Source organism: Aedes albopictus, chromosome 2, assembly GCF_035046485.1.
Source record: "Aedes albopictus strain Foshan chromosome 2, AalbF5, whole genome shotgun sequence".
NCBI lineage: Eukaryota > Metazoa > Arthropoda > Insecta > Diptera > Culicidae > Aedes > Aedes albopictus.
The window spans coordinates 14,910,239-14,932,907 of NC_085137.1; the positions used below are offsets into that span (position 1 = coordinate 14,910,239).

The 22,669-nt window shown below is 41.7% G+C and overlaps 1 protein-coding gene across 1 annotated transcript in view; it reads left to right on the top strand.

Moving 5' to 3' along the window:
* Positions 1-2,470: 2,470 nt before the first annotated feature.
* LOC109429916 (zinc finger protein 235) overlaps positions 2,471-22,669 on the top strand; it is a 38,472-nt gene continuing 18,273 nt past the window's right edge. Inside the window, exon 1 of the mRNA XM_029864228.2 lies at positions 2,471-4,466. Within this exon, the coding sequence (XP_029720088.2) occupies positions 4,275-4,466 (192 nt within the window). The 5' untranslated portion in view covers positions 2,471-4,274. The remainder of the gene's footprint in view (positions 4,467-22,669) is intronic.

The window sequence follows — 22,669 nt, forward strand, 5'->3', positions numbered from 1 at the left end:
AGATACTGAGCCTTGAGATGATCAATCCGAAAAACATTTGCTCTTCTTCCTAGCACTTTCGGTTCTTGAGATATTCACGTGGCCCCTGAGCATAGATTGGAAACCACTGATTTTTCAACATATCTATATTAGAGATACTGATCCTTGAGATGATCAATCCGAAAAAAAACATTTGGTCTTCTTCCTAGCACTTTCGGTTCTTGAGATATTCACGTGGCCCGTGAGCATAGATTGGAAACCACTGATTTTTCAACATATCTGTATCAGAGATACTGAGCCTTGAGATGATCAATCCGAAAAACATTTGCTCTTCTTCCTAGCACTTTCGGTTCTTGAGATATTCACGTGGCCCGTGAGCATAGATTGGAAACCACTGATTTTTCAACATATCTGTATCAGAGATACTGAGCCTTGAGATGATCAATCCGAAAAACCTTTGCTCTTCTTCCTAGCACTTTCGGTTCTTGAGATATTCACGTGGCCCGTGAGCATAGATTGGAAACCACTGATTTTTCAACATATCTATATCAGAGATACTGATCCTTGAGATGATCAATCCGAAAAACATTTGCTCTTCTTCCTAGCACTTTCGGTTCTTGAGATATTCACGTGGCCCGTGACCATAGGTTGGAAACCACTGATTGTTGCAATACAACTACATTGTGGTAAGTACATACTCCCTGAAGTGCAGAATTCGGAAAACCTTTTCACCTTATTTTCACATCTCTGATTCTTGAGAAATTCGCTTGGCCCATGACCGTAGTTTGGGAACCACTGAACTTAGCAAAAATGCTAAATTATTAATTGTAATTGAATAACTTATAACCTTCTAATAGGTTAGGAACTTTGTGATTTCGATCTTCACAAACTAATTATGAAACTGAAAAAAAAACACTGCCCCGATTTACGCACTAATTCCCAAATAGCGCTCCCCCGATTTACGCACTAATTCCCAAATAGCGCTCCCCCCAAGTTACGCTCCCCCAATTTACGCTCCCCCCGTTTTGAGCGTAAATTGGGGTTTTAGTGTATCACACGGTATTTTTAGGTTGAAAACCAGAAGTGTCCCCAATGAGGCCCCGCGGAATCTGCCTTGGGATCCTGATGGGTCAACTTATTCAAATCTGATGATCGCAGTTGTGTTTTACTTTTCGTAACAAAAAATTCGCAGAAAATTGATGGTTCAAAAACAATAACACACGAAATAATCACTTTTAGACATTTTGGCTACCCTCTGACCCCAGCACAATCCGGAATATGCCCGGAATGGTTCCGCATAGTGCATGGCTTTTTGAGTATAACAAACTAGCACCAATTTAAGATCGATTGAGGGCGACTTCAAGAAAGTCGGATGAAAATTGACTAAATGCCAGCATTTTGAAAATAAGTTGTCGGGAGTCGGGTACGAAGAATAATACAGATAGAAAAAAAAAATAATCCCTTGTGTTTTCATCAAATTTGTTTAAAAAACCGTCAGATGTAATGAAATTGTTTCGGTGTGGACGTTCTTCTAAAAAATCTAGAAGAGATTTTTCCTGATCCATCCTTCTTAAAAACAATACCGTAAATGCCCATCTTGAATGCTTCCTGTTCAGTGAAGAGAATTGTCAGACAAAAGAGGTACAAAACAAGCAACAAAGAAGGTGCGACGATTAGTCTTTATCCCTACTGGTGACAGATAATGACATGATCTCGATTTTTTTTTGTTGCAGACAAAACGGAAGCTGAATTTGTTGCGTACTTTTCAACTCGTGAATAAACAATTATTACAAACCCAAAGTCGAAACTGTTTGATGATAGAGCTTCACCAGAGTTGCAGTGTTTACCGACTCGAAGTTACCGTTCGAAAATCGCAATGCAAGGCTTAAAAATCTCTAAACTCGTGGTGTACGATGTTAATCCCATTATTTTCAAGTTGGGACAAACTTATGTCGCATGGGTTGTTTTGTCGCAACAAATACAGGTTGCGACATTGTCATTATTGTTGCGCGATGGTTGAATTTTGATTCACTGTTCCTGTTATACAGCCAAAAATTTGTCATCCAACTACTTATTCGACATATTTTCATGAATTTCATTTTATAATTCGCCAATCTTTTTCTATATAAACCATCATGCCAACCCTCTTCCACATCAATGAAAATCTGGTGAGAATTTCGCGGTCACGATTCTGTCCATTACCCAACGTTGCATCGATGCGATGCGACTCGACGCTTCCGCCGCGCATAACCATGAATGAACTGATGCGATGATGCGCGAAGAGATGCGTACAACAACGATTGGCCAGTATGCGCGGACCGACCAGATGCGATGCACCCATCTTTCGAACGCGTCCATTGATAATGTGCAATGCACAGCAGAGCTGCTGTAAATCTCAATCGACTCGGTCCGGGCCGGAAAAATAAAATCTACCCTCCATGCCATGTTCGAGGTGAGGGAAAGAAGAGGGAATGGATCGCGGAGGAAAACTTCTACCGCGCGGGCCCAAAAGACGACCCAAGAGGAGGACGATCGCCAACCATCAAAGCGTAAGCCAAGAAGCCAGTTTCGCGTTCATCGGCTCTCGTGTACCGACCGGCCCGGCGACCTACCATCACGGGGTTGGAAGACGCCGCGGAGGAAGACCAAGAAGTGAACGAACTGCGCTTTCGTTTCGGTTCGTTATCCTCCACTTGCCCACTGTGCTCAGGGTGGCGAGGAAGAGCGCGTGCTGGGTTGGGTGGTAAGCAGCAGCAGCAGCGTGTTCGCTTAATGAGATTGCTATTCTCTTTGATGTGGTGTTGAGCGAGGGATGGGAAAGAGAGGGAAGCTGCAAACGATCGCGCATTCAACGATCACCGATCGAAGTGTGTTCAATAGACTACAATTGGATCCGGAGAGAGAGGGAACGACGAACCGTTTGATCCCACCCCAAATCAGAGGCGAGGAACGGTGATTCGAACCAATCAGAGCACGGTTCGATCGAGCAGGTATGGAACGATCGTGGGAGAGAGTGAGATGCATGCTGGAGGGTGTGACTGAGATGGAGAAATCACGGAGGGTTTTATGCGCTGATGACCAACGAGGCCGGTCGACGATCGGGATCGGAAACAAAGAATCGAAGAATGTGTGGAAATGCGGTGGGAGAGTGAGAATTTGCGAGTGAGCTTTCGCTCTCGATCGACGATCGACTGGTGTTTTAACGGATTCGAATCGATGAAACGCTCGAGCTACAGGTGTTATACAGGTGGGAGAGAGCGAGCTTACGCGAGAGAAAGGGAATCGATCGAGCAGTTATGTGCGGTATTCCGGCAAAAACCAAGGCGGAGACTGAAGGAAGCATAAAGAGGACTCGGTGATGAACAAATAAAAGGAATAGCGAAAGAAGAAGGTACCTTACCGTGAAGTGGTTTCTGTGGGCTCATAGTGATCCACACACATATGTGTATGGCTGAGAATGGCGTGGAATGGAGGAGATCGCACCAGTTGAAGCACCTTACGGTGAGTTGGTGAGGCGCGTGAGTACGCAACAGGTTCCAGGGGTTCGGGCCGCGATCTCTCTCTTTTGTATGCGCAGGTATGTTACAGTTCGTCGGGTTTTGCCAGGACAGGTTCCTGTGCGGTGTCTCTCCAGCAGCGGTTCAGGTGAGCTTTATGCTCTCGCTCGCGTGGATGAGAGAACGATCGGAAACAACAACAGAAACTGTATCGATCAGCTCCGGGTACGTACGGGTCTGGACCAAGAAGGTCACGGTTAGATCGCGACGATCTCCAGCGAACAGTGTTTGTACAAACGTCGAGCCAGCGGGTTGGCTTTCTAGCAACAGGGCTCTCTCCCGAGCGCTTCCTTTCCGCGTTGTGTATTTGTTTCGGTTTTCAACAGAGGTCGTCCGGGACTTGAACTCCCGGTTTTTGGGTGGTGTGAAAAGTTGTCCGGTTTTGTTTGTTTTGCGTCGTACGATCGCGTTCTCTCCTTACGAGGACAATTCGGTTGTGTGGTGTGTGTCTTTTGGACAAGTCTGCCCCGTCGGTACTCGCGGATCAACGTGTGCAATAGCAACTTTCCGGTGTACCTGAACGTTGAAGATTCGTTATATTTGTGGGAGATTTTATGGTTCTGATCGAAGATCATCCGCCGTTTGTAAACTATGTTCTGTCGCGCGATGAGTGAAGCGAAGTCTGATTGAACCAAGTGTCAAGTGCGTTGTGCAACAGTGTGAATAGAAAACCCCATTCAATCAAAATTACATGTCGAAAAACAGATTGTGAAGTGTAGAAAATCTCAGCAGATAATCATGGAAACCTGCGTCCTGATACCGCAGGAGTTCGCCCTGGCCGTGACGGGCCTTGGAGCGCGCAACTCCCGGGACCAAACCGCTACCGTGTGGTCCAATTCGGCGATCCCGCAGGGAACGCTGTGCTATCCCTTCCAGGGAACGGTCCGGATCGACAACCTGGACGTCTACAGCTACGTGGACGAGGACGATGTAAGTACCGAAAACTTCTCTGTGTTATCTTGATCGCCGGGGTGATACACGCCTCCGTGGGCAGCGTGAGAACTCCGCGCTGGCCGTTCCGAAGAAAACTCACCCAGGTGTGAAAGGAAATTTACGGCTGCCGGTCAGGGCGGCGGACCCTCCCTGCGTGAATGTCCGACGGCACGGTAGTTTCCTTAAGATGTTGTTTTGAGTGTGGTTCCAGCCGGGTCTTGCGGGTGCGCATTCTCCCATGACCGGGAGTGAGATATGTGCGCCCAAGAAGTTTGGAAGGAAATTACTTGAGGGTGGAAACGTCTTGGAAGACGTTTTCGAGAACTTTGGAGAAAACTCGCTGAAGCGAGAAGAATGGTTCAAGGGGAGAAGTTTTCTTAAAATGAGTGCATTTGCGTCATTTGACAAATGATGATTGTGATAATTTTATGGGCGAAAATTGGGGCGGACAAGTTGACGTTGGCTCTGACCGTGGGAATATTTTTAATAAAGTGCAACATAGGCATGACTAGAAGCGATATTTTAAATCATAAGTTTAACTTACACTGTGCAATTTCAGGATCTATTAGTTTTGAATACACTTGATGTTTGGAGGTTCAAAACACTTCCTGCGACATATTTGAGAAAAGAACTTTGAACAGTGCTCAAGACTAGAATTGTGTCTGCCTTGTTAGTTTCCTTATGGAGATGTGGTTCTTTTTAGAATGTTACATACTAGTTTGCCAAATGCAGATTTTTTCAACTTCCAAGTACGTATAACGTTTAGGCTTTAACGTGGTTTTATCGACCGATTTCTTTGTTTTGAAGAATAATAAATTTGGGCATTTTAATGGTTATGCCTTAAGATTTCAAACTACTGTAAAACTAGTAACGTTGGTATTTTGGACGAGTTTTCGAGTGGAGTTTTAAAAGATTCATATCAACAGATCAAAGTATTCTGGTTAAGCGCATTTTGCCTTGTACAAAACTAGTGCATGCGATTGATTCTGCTGATATTTCTAGAAAAAATCCTTTAAGAACCTTTTCTTTATTATGTTTCATTGACTAGTTCCGATGAATCCAATACTACTCGAAGTTGAAAAAGTACAGTGTCATACATGATTTCAGTAGTTAATAAAGCTTGAGACATTTGTGGATGAACTGCTGGGCTTGATCTACATCGAAGCGAAAGTATCCTAAGTAACATTTTTAAGATAAATAGATGGATCAGTTCAAATCTGTCGTTGAAAAAATGCAACACCCCGAGCACAGCCTTGTTCGTCGAACACAACATGGTCAGGGTGGATTTTTGTACCAAAAATAGAACCGTTGGGAGGTTAATGATGGTCATCAAAAGCATTCCACTGCACTTGTTCCATATTCAATTTTAATGACAATTTATTTGGTAAAGTGTAAAGCAAAAAACATACTAAATTTGTCTTTGTTTATCATTAGAACAGCAATTCCTCCAAACTCTAAACGTCGTAATACTTGGTGCGTTTGTAGTACATCGAAAATAATTAGACCATTTTATATGTCATCATTAGGGTAACGAATTGAAAGAGAGAGAGAGAGTGAAAACTCATTTTTTAAACTAAAAAATAAAAAAATATAAAAATTTTGAACCATTTGACAGATTTTAAAATCTTTTTTATTGAATTGTTTATTTTACGAAAAAGCAGATACAATGAAATTTGAAATAGCTAGTATTACATTGAAATAGTAGCTAGTATTAAATTGAAATATATGGCTTTCAATATTTAAAAAAAAACAAACACTTTTTAAAATTTTCTGAAAAAAAAACTTGGTATTCCTTTGTTCCCGAGGCCAAGAAAACGTGTGAAAACATATAATTTTACACAGGAGACCTTTTCTTTTTTCGGCCCATTTTGTTCTCTTCGTCATGTACGATTTTGGAAACCGGTTGAACTCAAAGTTGGCTTGATATCTTTCCCAACCCAGCCGAATTATACGACCAAGTTCCAGACAATTTTGCCGACAGAACCCTAACTAAAAGAAGAAACCAGCCAATAATACACAATGACACTCTTTTTGTTTTACCCAGATACAATTTACCCATTCTTTTTTCTAAAAACTACAATTTAATATCTTTTAAACAAAAAAAAAAAGAAAATCGACGAACAGGTTCAAAAGTTATGATGTTTTGAAAACTTCTGGATTTGGGATTTGTAATTTGTTCATTCGCCGCGTCGTCTTTGTTGCTTGTTTTGTGCCTCTTTAGTCTGACAATTCACGTCACTGCTCGTGATAGTGCAGAGGACTCCTTGATTTCCATCATCAGTAGGTCGCCTCCAGAGGTTCTCCTCCATTTTGGAATTCCATCACTGAGTATTATGTCAACACATCATTTCCTGTTCTTTGTTGGATTGCTCTTGGGCGCAACCGATATTTACACATTGAAGGTGCGCATTAGTTGGCTCTCTGTGTAAGTAGAACTGTCATAATTTTTAATATTTATATCTTTTGAACAAAAAAAAAAGAAAATTGACGAACAGGTTCAAAAGTTATGATATTTTGAAAACTTCTGTATTTGGGATTTGTAATTTCGGATTTAAAGTGTTTTTATCTTCAATTACTGGAATTGGATTTCATCCAATAGGGTTGTGGACGTATTTTGACCCGGGGCAGGTATTTTGGCCCACCTAGGGACTTTCAAGACATTCACCATATAATCTCATCAAAATCTTGGCAAATTATTGTTAAAACTTCCAATAAAACTTTGCCAAGATTTCCAATAAAAAATTGCCATTGATTTTGAGATTACATGATAAATATAATAAAATTACCAAGGTAGGCCAAAATACCTGCCCCGGGCCAAAATACGTCCACTATCCTATGATTTCTTTGGATAACATTTCTAAAATACTTTTTTCCGAATGCTTTTTATACTTATCACGCACCTTCTTTGACCATGACAAACAGGTTTTTCTCAAATTTTCGTAGTTATGTGCATTATTCTTTTAATAATACCCTACTTTCATCACATAGTTGAATGCTTTGAACAAAAACAGGTATTTTTTTTCAATTTTCTACCACTGAAGATGAAAGCGAATTCTTTTGAATGATACTTTTATATTAAAAAAAAACCACTAGCACCAATTAAGGACAGACTTGTTAGAGTCCCAAAATGGCCGTCTTAATGGCCGACTTTTGCACCTACTCACGATTTCGAAAGCACAAATCGCTTCGTAAACAAAACCAGTGCACCTAAGCTTCTTATTTTAAGCTAATTACAAGTGAGCAAGAACAGAATAATAAAATGCACTGTTGTTTGAAGCTTGCTTCTTGAGATTTGTGCGCCTGAAGTTCTGATGCACTGTTGAAGCGGGATTTCATGACGTTTGTCCTTAAGAGATATGAAATACTGAAAATAAACATATTCTTGGAAGAGAACCATGTTTACCTTTTTCAAATTGATGATTTCTAAAATGATTTAAAGCTGTCTTCGGAAAAATATGTATTCTGCAAGTATGCTTAGAACAAAACTTTCGCAAGATATCAGTGTACAAAAAGTAACAGACGAATGAAAACTTTTTTCAGGTGTTATCCTTTCATTTATATATAAAATATAATCTGTTGAACCATAGGATAAAGACATTTGCTTTGTTTAGCTCAAACTATGTGTTTGTAGAAAATAAGTGTAGAATAAGCTTAGGTTAAAATAAACAGAAGTGAAAGCTTAAAAAAATGGAATATTTCATTGCTCGTGAGGAAAATCTCAAAAGCTGATACATGCCTTGTGATCAGGAATGTCATATTAAAAGATTCATCTGTATTAGACAGAATTTTGAACATCCGTACAGATTTTGTTTTATATTAAATACAGATTTTTTTAAATATCAGCTGGCATCCCTGCTCGTAATCCTGAGATCCAAATGTAGGCTTCGTTGTCGTGAGGTTAGCGGTGTCAGTCGTCTAGGCATTTCGTAAGCCTCGGAGTGTGACCCCACACATATAATTGTTGTACAAGAGATTATTAAGCCGCTCTTAAGCTTGTTTTTGAAAATTTTGGCTGAATAAGCTGTTATTCAGCTGTCATTGTTACTTTGGGAGTTTGATTCCCGCTCCAGTCGATGAAAACTTTTCGTCAAACGGAAAATGCTCTACTGATCCACAGGGTGTTTCCGTTGTCTCATGCTTCTGATCGTCCAGTCTATGCAACCTCCAGTTCATTACCGTGTGTTTAAAAAAAAACATCTCTGAAGACAGCTTTTGGAATTATTGTATGGCTATAGGACCATTGTGCAATCAATCAACGAATGGAATCATAAAAATAATTCCTTTCCTACTCGAAGTCCAAGTGATTACTCGTTGTAGTGCAGAGGACTCCTTGACTTCCATCATCAGTTCGTCGGCTCCAGAGGCACGTTCTCCTTCATTTTGGACTTCCATCAGTGAGTATTATGTCAACACATAATTCCTTGTTCTTTCTTTGGCTTTACTTGGGAACAATCAATATTCACACATTAAAGGTGCGCATCAGTTGGTTTCCTGTGTAAGTAGAACTGTCCTAACAATAACAGAGAAGCAACATTGGACCGATGATCATGCTCATGATTTGTTAGGACTTGGCCGATGCTTTTATCGTTCTCACAAAGTTCAAACATTGAGAATCAATCTCAAACTACATGATGTAGCTTACCTTTTCAGAACCACTGATTTTGATTCATCAAGAGGGTAACATAACATCAGATAAACCTCAGGGAATATTAATGGTTTTGTAACAGTCTCAATTCAGTTTTAAACCAAAACTTCTTTTTTTGGGTTGCACCATTTGGAATGCGAATATTGAGGTCATTTTTTTTGTATGTTTTGTCATGGTTGATAGAAATACCAAAATTTGAGAGTAAAACTGATTTGAGACTGTGATAAAACCATCGAGATAGCGACTTCCTTGCTCTATGATTCATCTCAAGCATCAAAATGTTAAGAATCCCAAGTAACATTTTGATGACCAATAAGTCTTGTACGGGGTTTGAGATCAGTCATAAAACCAAATACATTTCATTTTGGTTTTATGAAGGTTTTAAGAATCGATTAATTGACTAAAAAATGTTACGATGAGGACCTCTGCTGACATTCATAAAAAACGTTTAATATTGAAGCAAAGATTATTCAAAACGAATGTAGAGTGATGACCGGATCACAACGATGCCATATGTTGTCCCACATTAATTAAAAACTATACGTTTGATGTTTTCATGAAAACGCATGCAAATCACAGAAGAAGTTGATTTCAATCATATCAGCGTACGAATACTGACACAAGAAGCACAAGAAGACCACTACTACTGGTCTAAAATGACTGCTTGCAGCTTCCAGACATCTCCAGTGAGTAAGTGATGATGATTAGCATTGGCTTAGGATCGCCAACCCGAAGACGGCAGGTTCAAATCCTGCTCTGGTCGGGAACTTTTCTCTAATTCCCTGGGTAGACAAGAAGAGGTTCTTAGAACCATAATTAAGCCAAAATAAAAGGTATTCGACTTTATGACAGTTGTCAAAACCTATTTAGGACTAGATGGTCATAAAACTGCTATTTGGGATTGTCTGTACCTGACAATTTTCAAATTCATGCAATGGCAGGCAAAGGAAGGCCATCAATTAATAACTGTTGAAGTGCTCAAAGAACACTAAGTTGAAGATAAGGCAGGCCAAGTTTCAGTGGGAACGTAGAGCCATAAAGAAGAAGATGAAGCTTGAATGTAACCCGCCGCGTCAGAATTTTGATCAATGAGAAAACCGAAGAAAGGAAATGTTGATGCAATCGTTCGCCCATGGGAGACGTTCCCGTTGGTTTATGATTTGCCGATCGGCAGGAGTAAAGTGACAGGTTGAATGACGACGGAAAAGGTGGCTGTGGCACAGATCCATGGGTTGCCAATTTAAAGGCAGAGATCGTTTTTACACAATATTTGTTTTAAAATGCAAAGTAAATTCTATATCAATTCAACCTTCTCTGAATCCATGGGGTACCGCTCAAAAAACCATCTCAATCCCTGTTCAATGGGTCTATTTGCCTATCAATTACACACCTTTTGTACACAAGTCTGAAGGCCTGGTCTGTCTTCTACAGTGATCACCGCGACTATTTCGCAATCACCAGCAACCAGAGTACCCACAATTGTCAACTCCTCATTTAGATAGCAGCAACCTGGCAGAACCAGTTCACCACAATCAATCAACGTAACGATCATCAGTTCATTTACACCAGCGCAGAGCTCGAAACGATCAAGCGGTCGATCGTCTTCCGCGGCATTTGTTTCCATCTCTCCGCACATCTTCGTGCAAAACCTGTGCGCACATAGATCACACACAGCAGGTAATTAAAACTGGGTGTGCAGCATCATTGCAACGACATCGCTGATCCCCATATAAGTGATGAGTGATCGGCGCGCGCGAACTTGAGTCTATTGCACTTTCAATTTCCAATCGCCTAAGTCGCCCGCCCTTGGTTGTTGGTTGGTCGGGTGGCGTCAATTAAATCATAAAAAAGTACAACATAACTGCATTCCCCGATTGAGTGAGTGACTGCAAGTTACAAGTTTTCCCAGTTTGGGAAAAACAGACAGATGGTGGTAGCTGCGAAGCAGCGCAGAAATTATGATACTCTGAATTGAATAATACCCCTTGGTTCACGTAGGCCCTGGGAAGGTAGAGGGCGACACCGCCACGTCGCGTCGGTCGGTGGCGGCAAGGTGAAAAGGGTTCAAAAATGGAAATTACCACACGTCAATTAAGAAGCTCGGGATCGGTGGTAGTTGTTCGCACACGGGGCACGTGTGGTGGATCGGGTCGTCTAGTCGTCTAGTACTACACAAGGGTAGGATCAAGTTCAGCGCACGGATGGCGATGACGATCAACCGCGCCGATAGGCGATCGTTGAACTTTTGCGAGGTGGAGCGATCTTGATTGAAAATTCGCTCAAACTCGATCGGTGACGGTGCGGCGTCAGGATCCAAGGGACACTTCTGTTGCTCTGCGTGAGTGAGCTTTCACTGTAGTTGAGGGGCGTACACGAAGGGATTCTACGTGAGGTGCGTGCATTAATTATGTCAACTGAGACTGATCGTGCTCACTCAAGAGGGGCAAGAGCGTTAAATGCGCCCGTATATGCCCACTGTTGGCGTTGCAATGTGTTGAATTGCTTTTCACCCCCTGTCTCCTTCGTAGGGTGTCAATCACCGAAGCGAAGCAAAGTTAAAAAAAAAAACACCGTCGCATAATTAAAACAATTAAGTCCAATTGCAACCAACAGACGACGACGGACGAACAACAGCGAGACGTCCGCAATACCACGCAATCTTAAGAGGGTGCGAACCACTTCGCATTACCATAGAGAGCAATTAGCAGCTCCGCAACACTGACCCTAGTCAAAAATTCAACTTTCTTTGCCAAGCTTATTCAACGGCTCTCAAAGAATGCCCGAAATTTCCACCGCATCTTCGAGTTTGGCGCCGATAATTGCAGGCCCACACAATGATTGATCGCTTTTTGAACCCAGGGTCCCAGAGCACCTGCCCTGTTGATCGTCGTCGTTTTCGTAGACGTCATTGTCTCTGCGCATCGAGAACACCCTCTAATTGATCATCCATTTTCCGGTAACCTACCAGAACCGAACCGAGAATGCGTCCATCGAAGATGAAAAAGGGACACGCAGCAATTTGATGTAACATTTCTTTCTTCTTCTTCTTCGTTCGCCGACTTGATCTTCACCTGAGAGTCGTTTTATTCGGAAACCACTTAAAAGATCATCTCGGGCCTCAGCTCCGGATCAGGTCACAGGTTTGAATTCAAGTTCAAAGGCGTGTGAATTTGGGTTCTTTCTGACTGCGTCGTCCGTCGTCTTTGTGATTTGATGGGGGAGTTGCAGGTAGACTCAATACTAGAGACAAAGCCGAGTTTGACGTTGGAAGCGGCGGCAATCGGAGTGGAATGATCTATTAACAGCTTTCGGAGATCTATTCGTCGTTAAGTGTGCTGCTGATGGATTCTTCGGGTTTTGGTTCTTTGGACTTTATGACGCTTTGTGATGGATTGTGAGGAGTGATTTTTGTTGCCGGATTTTCGTTCTTTTGGTGCAATAATTTATGACTCGTGGGGTCTTTGGACTTCCGAACTGGGATCAAGCATTAGAACCCGATCTTGATTATAAGAGTTAGTATTGCTTACTGCAATTCTATTAACTTTTATGTTGTTTGAATCAATACCAGTAAACAGGGCTGGAATCAGCAGGGAAATGTCTGTGAAAAACCCTAATTATTCCACCCAGAGGTGATGGCACCTTTCTTGTGCCTTCGAAATCCCATTTCAACAAAACGAAGTGAATTGTTTAAAAATACCCCACTTTCATCCGTTCAACAAAAATCCATTCAATGGCACCAGAAAGCGTATCGTTTATCTCGCTTTTGATTTTTGAGACTAAAACTCTACATTAAAACGCCACCTTGATTTTTGAGCCGCCATCTTGAATTATAGGCGAACGTCGGGGAATTTCAAGAGTTGATTTGCGCACAAAATTTGACGTAGTTTGATGTGTCGCATGATAGGGCTTGGCCAGTTCTACCGGTGCTGGTCCGGAATACTGAAATGGTCATAACTCCGGAATGCCTCGACCGATCTGGACCATTTTTGATAGCAAACGTTTTTTTTTTTTTTTTTTTTTTTTTTGGCGAACGACTGGAACTATGATAATCGGAGGAATTTGGCACTCTCAGTCTTACAAAATCAAACGATTTATTTTAATCTGCCCGACGTTTCGGCCATGGGATGTGGCCTTTTTCAAGGGAAAACTATATTTGAAAAAGAGGGCTTTGGTTGGTCACAATTATAGCAAACAATGTGGTAAAATTCCGGTTCGATTGGTGCTAAAATTAAAAAAAAAATCAGCCAATGGGAAGTGCCTTAGAAGTAAGTGACTTTTTTGTACACAGACATACATACTAGACTGGATCAACAAAGTCGATTTTTCGGAACAAAGCTTTTTCGATTCATTTTAGCGTCCAAAGTAACTGTGCAAAATTTGGGAGCGATTGGTTGCTCCCTCGTATTCCGCATTGCGATTGAAATTTGTATGAAATTTAGTATGGGAAAACGTACTTTTTTGCATTTTTCTCATAAATTGAAATTTTTCGTCTAAAACAATCTAACTGATGCCGGTAAAGTATAGCCTAGGATATGCCAAACAACTTTGCCGAAGACCGCAAAGTGATCCGACACTTGTGGAAAAAGTTATTACGTGCAGAAGGCCCGGTGGTGCTTAACATTTAACATGTAAAGGAATAACATCAATAATAAAATCTCAATTTTTGGCCTAAGTTACCAGGCGAATAACTTTTTTAAACAGCGTCAGATCACTTCGTGGTCTTCGGCAAAGTTGTTCGCCATATCCTTGGCTACACTTTAACGTCATTAGTTTAATGGTATTGGACTAAAAAATTCAACTTATGAGTAAAATGCAAAAAAAAGTACGTTTTCTCATACTAACTTCCATACAAATTTCAATCGCAATGCGGAATACGGGGATACAGCCAATCGCTCCCAAATTTTGCACAGTTATATTGGATGCTAATATAGATTGAAAAAGCTTTGTTCCAGGTTGATACGATCAAATTTAAAGTTTCTCCATACAACGTTGACCCACTCTAATACATACACACATACATCATCTCATTGCATTGAACTGAGTTGATTGGTATATGTGACTTGACCCTCCGAGCCTTCTGTCGAATACTTGTTTTTTGAGTGAACAAACAGCCTTTCAGTAAACTTTGGCTTACGAGAAAGGCAAAAAGTCAGGACATTTTCCAGCTCTACCATTTTCTGTGCAAATTTCCGTCCCTGCACAGATAATCAACATACAGTACGTATAATAAAGTTTTTGACCGCGTTATTCGTGCTCTTAGGGAAGATTCAAATATTACGTCCATCATTTTTTGGGATTTCTAGACACCCCCTTCCCCTCTCTGTCACGCTATTTTCCTATACCTAATACACGTACTGTCACACTTTTCTAGACCCCCCCTCCCCCAAATGTTGGACGTAATTTTTGAACGTTCCCTTATACGGGATGCTACATTGCATAAGATGCAGCAAAATCGTCTTATGCGTACAAAAGCGGATGCGATATACGTGAATTGGCGGGACAATCATAACGCTATTTCAATTGAAGTGATGTCTTATGCGATTTACAGTGTGTACTACTGTGATGTAAATTAGCAGATTACACGACTTTAGTGGTCCTCAGTGTTTGTAAAAAGGCGCTCGATTTACCTGTGCTGTGCGAGTTTCGTAGACTTTGTTTAGTAAAAACGATGGAGCGTTATTTTCCGTACAGTTTTTGATTACCAGGGTTCACGAAAACAAAAAGAAGATGACTTTGTAACCCTAATGGTGGCTGTTCACTTTCTTATAGCTTTTTGGCACTGCAGACGCAGTCGAACAACAGTTCTCTAATTGTTATTATATAATAAATCACATTATGTTAACATATAGGATTCTGACTTATGCGAGTTTGTATGTATACTTCATCGAGTTAATTTTTGCATTTATACGACTTAATTCGTACACTAATGCGAGCTAAACTGACTTAATAAGATTTAGTACCAAGAGAAGTCGCATTATCATCGTAGTACGTATGTAATTACACAAATTTATTTGACACTTCATGAGTTGAGGAATATCTTTTACAACAATATTCACATATTTTATAGACATTGATTTGTGTTGTTATACGACTATACCAGATAAATCCCATAGAGCTTAAAAAATAACATCATAAGCGATGAAAATTGCCCCATCGCCGTACACATATGCGATGATATCTTAAAATAGTTTTTTTACTGTGTCTTAATTTTAGTGCGTTCTGCTCGACTTCTGAAAATTACTGGAGCATCAGTGACTTTGAATTTAAGTTTTGTTATGGATTGGATGGAGTTTAAACTGGAGTGAAGGATCTTTACTAAGTGCTGGCTTTCACGTTATCTCATTCGAAAGAATCACGCGACTGATTGCTGGCTGATCCTCGATTAACAATAATATTTCACTGTGATTGTGAATTCGGTGAGTTCGTTCCAAATGAGTCAGATGAGAGCTCCCAAGCAACACATATGTACGGATTATTACGGTTGATGGTTGGATTGACTGTAGCAGTCTGCAATATAATAGCCCAAGCAGCACCTGCAACATCATCCAAAATGTGGTTTTCTATGCTTTGGTCTAAAAGAGTTGCAATAAAAGCGCACGCAACTTTCATCTTGTCAGTTGAGTTGCATTTATACTCCGAATATCGTTAAGCTGCAGCTTTGTTTCATAGGAATTACAAAAAAACATCGTATTTGACATCGGTTTGTGGAGGCGGAGCTAACATATTCCTCACAAGTGACAATACAGTCAGCTTGCATTAAATGTGCTATGTAACTCACATCTCACTTTGGTTTGTTTGTTCAGATTAGGTTCCAAATGTGTTGCGGAAAACTTGCGCGTCTTTTCATTTTGACAGCTTTCTAACTTGTGGCAAAGACGGTACAATGAAGTAACGCGTGACTTCAGTAGCTTTTATGGTGCAGTGAGCAGCAAATCTTTCTCAGAGCTTCTGGTGTAGTATGTAAGGTGAGTGGTTAATACTCCTAGTGTCCATGGTTCGAGTCTGAATATATTTTTTTCATTTTTTTTATCATTCCCCCTGGCTCATGTTGCATAACGATTTAAAATTTGCGCTTTTTGCGTTTCAAAGAAGAAGCAATTGTGTTGTGTTGTCCTTAATTAGAACAGTGAATAAATTGCACTGATGTTGCTGGTACTGGCTTTGAAACAAGTCGTGTTGCTTGGGAGATGCATTTTTTGGGACAAATAACCAGACAGAAATATTACGTTTTGTTAAGGGGAACCATACGACATGGCAAGATCTGTGGTGGTGGCTTTTCATCACATCCAATCACGTCATGACGTAAGGTATGATGTTTTCTGATGATTTTAAACCATTTGAAAGCCGTGCCCGTAACACTCTCTCTCTCTCTCTCTCTTCTTGGCGTAACGTCCTCACTGGGACAAAGCCTGCTTCTCAGCTTAGTGTTCTATGAGCACTTCCACAGTTATTAACTGAGAGCTTCCTCTGCCAATGACCATTTTGCATGTGTATATCGAGTGGCAGGCACGAAGATACTCTATGTCCAAGGAAGTCAAGGAAATTTCCTTTACGAAAAGATCCTGGACCGACCGGGAATCGAACCCGTCACCCTCAGCATGGTCATGCTGAATACCCGTGCGTTTACCGCCTCGGCTATATGGCCGTAACACATAGTTTTTGATTCAAACAATACTTTAGCAATGGATAAATTCCCAATTTATATTGAAATCTATTCCAAAACTTCGCGATTCATCTTGCCCCACCCGTTTCAACTTGTCCCGGTGTATATTACATCGAAAAAAAAAATGAAACGAGCTCACCAATTTACCGGGGTATTGCTCCTTATTACGGCTAGGGATTCAATGTTTGTTGCCAATTATAATCAAATTCGCACCAAACATTTGTCATCAAAGTTTGAATGCATCTTCAAGCAGTGGTGAAAAGAATCATGCACTTTGCCGAAATAAACCAACAAAAAAAAATAAAATGAGCAAAATCTGTGAACAACCGCTCACGATCCAACATAGATTGTGAGATTTATTGTTTTTTTTTTTGATCGACAACAACCCACAGTTCTCTTTGTCACTACATTGAATTATGCCATGCTCTTACTGATGCTCGTGCCGTACAATCGTGAGTTACACTGGCAGTAGTAACACGGTCGTATCGCAGCGATGCGATACCAGCTTTGAAGCAGGCATGGGAAACTCTTACTCAATTTATAGCATTTTTCTAATACATCTCTAAGCCATCCATTGCGATCTCGTTTTCTTTGCAAAGCTCTGAGTGAAGAAGAAAACGAAGGCTTTTTTTAAAAAAAAAAGACAATTACACCGTCTTTGACCTTTCGGCCACTACAGACTGAACATTACAACATTAGACAACGGACTACACATATAACACCCAGTGGCCCAGTGGAGAATTTTCCGTTAGACGAAAAGTTTTCCCCGACTGGAGCGGGAATCGAACCCACACTCCGAGGCATACGAGACACCTAAACGGCTGACGTCGCTAACCGCTCGGCCACGAAGCCCACTTTGTTTAATTCTTTTGTTTAGGGCTCAATTGCGTGTAACGCTTTACGGAGCCGAAATAATTTTTATCGTTTTTTTGCAGCTGTATTCTAAAAGATATGTGCAAAAGAGCAATTTTGGTGACCTCATTTCATGTCAGTATTTTGAAAAAAGGTCTTGACGAAGAGTTGGTAAGATAAAGGATGTCATTCAGCAATCGTTCTGGCTATTTCTGTACAATGTCTGGATATGTACTACGAATAAAGCCCAAACCAAAACCATCAATGAAACAAACACTTGCCTTCAGTAAACTATAAATTATGGCCGCACCCTCGTCTAACTTGAAACATCATCCAGTCAAACCCAAAAAAGAAAACAAAAACCCCAAGATTGATGGTACTCCCGTCTGCGGCAGGTCATCGTTCTAAATTGATCATCATTCCGGCAAGTCGGAATCTTCGCATTTCACCTCCAGCCTGATGACTGACGACCGTGCCCAAACGGATGGATATTCAAAAGCTCATAAGGAACAGCTTCTCCACTGAAGTTCTGAATTCCCGCCGTATTGTTTCGGGTTTCGGTTGTACTCTCGCGAAAGGGTAATAAATCAACCATCGCGCATCGATGGACCGCGCGATCGCCATGTGGAATGTGCTTCTCATTCCTGCCGGTTTGCCTTATCGGCGAGGTCATCCACACTCGATTGGAGCGTCAAATTCCAACTAATCAGCACCTTGAGATTCCTAGTCAGCGCGTAGCAGCATTCAGTAAAGAGATAAATCAATAAAACCCTATAATTGCTTCGTTAATTCCGAATCGACGCTGATCGGTGACTGATGAACCGGTGTGCGTTCGGTAAGGTTCATGGATTCTAGCTAGAGTTCCTAGAACCCCGGTCGGCTCGACGATCACCAACCACCATCGACCCGGCGGAACGGGTCAACGCACCAAAAAACGTCGTATTAAGCCCGCTAATGAGTTTCCGAGCTGGAGGAACCGTGGAATTAGCCCCCTCGCGGACCGCTGGCTGCGGTAAGGAGGGCTCGCTTTACGCTGACTCATATTCGGTAACGAACAATATTGGTTGGTTTCTTATGCGGCCTCCGTCGCCGCCGCCGCCGTCATCCACGTTCATTGTGCTGCGCGAAGATTAGTTTTGGGAGATCTAGCTTAGCGGACGGTCCGGCGAACGAAAAAAACTGGTCTTTCTGGGTCAGGTTTTTACTCCGCGCCTCATTCGGACCAAGAGCGGACCGCAGGAGATTTGAATGGATGTGTCAATCAAAAAACGCGGTCGTAAATCACATGCCCGATTTGGGTGCCCGGGAAGAAGTTTTTTTTTTTCGGGGGGATTCTGGATCAATCGCGCGGGGCTTAATTTGACTTTCAAATTCGGTGGGAATCGATTAGTTCTCGGTTTGGAGTCAGGGAGAATGAGTTCGGATCAGCAGTGGAGAACAACGATCGAAAGGGGGTAACGTGTAACGAGAACAACATTGCGCAAATGGCAGCAAGCATAGGGATAATCAGGAAAGGGTAGGGTGATACCATAAAGCCCCTCTATGCAGTGGAACGTTTCAGATTTAAAAGAAACAACTCGATGGATTTGATCACTTTTCAAACACCTTGCGACTCATTTGTGCTTAAGTGAATTGATAACTGAAGTTACAACCATGTATCGAACCTGACTACACCCTTGGCAGTACGAGCAGCAGAAACTCGTGATCGGAAGCCCGTATTGTGATCCTGATTTATGCAAATCTCTGCCAACGGGATGGTTGCATGATTCTTCTTTGACCCTTTCCATTCCACGACCGTTGCATAATTAAGTAATTGTTTAATTATGGCTTTTAGTAGTCAATTTACGGAATTGGCTTAAATAATTAAATCGGTGATATTCGATCGAAACGTGCCCACCTTCACCCCTTTCGTGCTTAATTAACCTGCAAATGATCCACTCCCTTACGGGGACCGAGCCTTGATTTACTGCAAATGAAGCCACGATTTCCATTCCGGGCTTCTGATCGCCGCCAAGCAAATCCGAAAAAAAAACTCGATTTCCAATTATCATAAAGATCTCCAAAAAATCCGCCCGTTGTTGCCCAAAGGCTTCTTTTAATCGAGGCAACCATCGTCGTTGTCCGGTCACCGCGTCGTCGTTATACCTTATGACATCGACACCCCTAATGGATCGATTTCGGGTCCTTCTTCCATGTCCCTTTCATCGGTGTGACACAACAGCAGGTGAAGCATCTTCTCACGCAGGATCAATAACGAGACAGATCGGCTTTCACGCTGGGCGCAGGAATGTTCAGGTCGCATCGTCAAGGATTAATCCAGGAATTTACGAGTATCACTTTCCACAAAGTCGATCAAGTAACGCACCTGACCCCGATCAACCCGATCTCGTTACATAAAATTGAGAAATTTATGTCAGCCTGGCTGGGAACTTTCTCAACCCAACCGCCGTCGCGTCATTTCTGTCGTCGGTGACAAGGGTCCACCTGATCCGATTTGTTCGTACGTTTATGGATCTTTTCTATCGAAGGTCCCCCTCCTCCCGCGGCCTAAGCGAAATCAATTTGTACAGCTGCGGCGGCACGGCGATCGATAGATCGTTCGACATCTCTCGGGGGGAATTATTCGGGATCATTAATCACCCGGGAGCCGCGTGGAGACGACGACGACGGTAGCGTTTGACGATTGTTCGCGCAATCGTCGTCGCACTGCCCCGAACCGAAGAAAAAAGTGTAATTAAAAATCAATCAAGAGCCCGAAGCGAATTTTGATTAATATATTCAACCTCTCCGGTGTGAAGGCGCTACCAAAAATGGACCTTCCACATAATGTGCGATGGGTCTTGGCTTAGAGGGGATCTACTTGGGTGATCATTCGGATCGATCAGACACGTTTCCACAGCGACACACTTGTTTGCCAACGGTCGGTGTCGTTCTTGCGCTCGGAACCAGGGTTTACCCACGCACCAAGTGCGCCCAATCTGTTCTAGGCCGCAACGAGGAGACCTCCGTATGCGCGATCATGTAGGCATATCGACTGTCACCGTCCGCCCGAGCGAACGGTGACTGTCGTCGTTCGATTAGATTTGGTGTCTGGGTCGACTAATGGTGTGACCGACCGACGACGAGTTGAGTCTGAACCAAGCGACAAGTGCTTACCTACACGGTGGTGGTCCTTTCCGAAGCGTGAAGGCGTAATTGATCCCTTCGAGAGACGATAGGCAACTTCTCGGACAGTGTTGTCTCCACGGTGATGGCAAGTGTGTAGATTTATGGAGGTTCGTCGCTTGATGCGAAGTGCGTTTGAATCATTCTACAAAACTATCAGTGAGGGCGACAACAAGTACCTTGTCAGGTTAGTCGGAGATTCAAACATTTATTGCAGTATTTGTATAGTGAATCCACAGTCCAACTGTGAGCTCAGGGGTTGCCACAGAGCTAGCTACAAGTTTTTCATTCAAAACAACCCGGCATAAAAATTCAATTTCCGGTCGGTACAGATTTTTTCATAAGGGAGAATCCATAAATGACGTTGTTTTTGTTCCTTTTATTTTGTGATGTTTTCCTGCTCCCTTGTAGCATATTTTCTCATACTTGATACGTAGTTTCCTAAGTAATATTTTTTAGTCAAATATACTAGAAGAGGTTCTTAAGACCATGATTTAACCAACAGGTTTATGGCGGCTTTCAAAACCTCTACAAGACAAATTGGTCATCAAAAGGTTACTGGGGTTGTTATGCTAACAAATACTCTTGTTCATTCCTACATGGAGCAATCTAGAAAAAAAAATAAGAGAAACTAAAGACTACCAGCAGAATTCCTGAAAAACTTGATAAGCAATCTCAAAAATTCGAAGAAGAATCCTGGAAGAAGTTATGGCATTACTCCCGGAATCTAAGAGAGAATCCAGGAAGAATTCCTGATAAAACCCTGGCAGAAATCCATGAAGGAAACTCAAGAGAAATCACTTAACGAAAACTCCTGATGGGATCCCAGCCCAAGTAACATGCTGATAATTAATTATACTTGTAAAGGTTTTGAAAACTGTCATAAAACCTAATACCTTTCATTTTGGTTTTATGCTAGTCCTAAGAACCTCTTCTAGTCTATATGACTAAAAAAGGCTATTTGGAAGGAGAAATCACTGAAGGATTCCTGAAGATATAAAAAAAATCCTGGGGAAATTCCGAAAGAAACCTCTTTAAGAATCCCAGGAGGAATCCCTGGTGGATCTCCGAAAGGAATCCATGAAATAATTTTGGGAAAATCATTGAATGAATGCCGGGAGAAATCACTGCAGGAATCCTGGGTAAAATCGCGTATTGAATTCCCTGAAAAAGTCAAGAAAGGAGTCTCTGAATGTCCTCAGGGAGAGACCCCGAAGGACTTCCGGAAAAACCTCAGAACAATTTTCCAAAACAGCCCCAGGAGGAATCTTTGAAGGAATCCCGAGAAGAATCCGTGGAGAAACTTCGAGTAGGAAACCCCGGAGAAGTTTCCAAAGAAATCCTGGAAATAATTCCTCCTAGATGAATCTAGGGAGGAACCACCAAAGGAATCCCGGGAAATAACTCATGAGATATCCTTAAAACAGGCCAGGAGGTATCAATGAAGGAGTTCCACAACGAATTTTTTGAGGAATTCCCGGACGAAACCCCTGGAGGAAGTCCAGGAAAAGCTACTGAAGAAATATCAGAAAAATCACTAAAAGAATTCTTGGAGAAATCAATGAAGGAATGCTTTCAGCGATTCAAGCAGAAAAACAAGTTCAGAATTCCTCCAGGTATCTCCAAAAAATGTTTTCTTCAGAAATTCTTAAAGACATCCTCCTACATTTTTTTCTGGAAAATCCTTCAGAAATTCTTTCTGAGTTTTCACCATCAATATGCCAAAGTTTTTTTTAAAGAAATTTAAATGGATTCCTACCAAAATTGCTCCAACAATTCCTTCAAAAATTACTCCAGGAATTCTGTTTTAAAATTTACCAATGTTTTATTCAGAAACATCTCCTCTCCAGAGATTGCTTCAAAACTTGTTTAAAA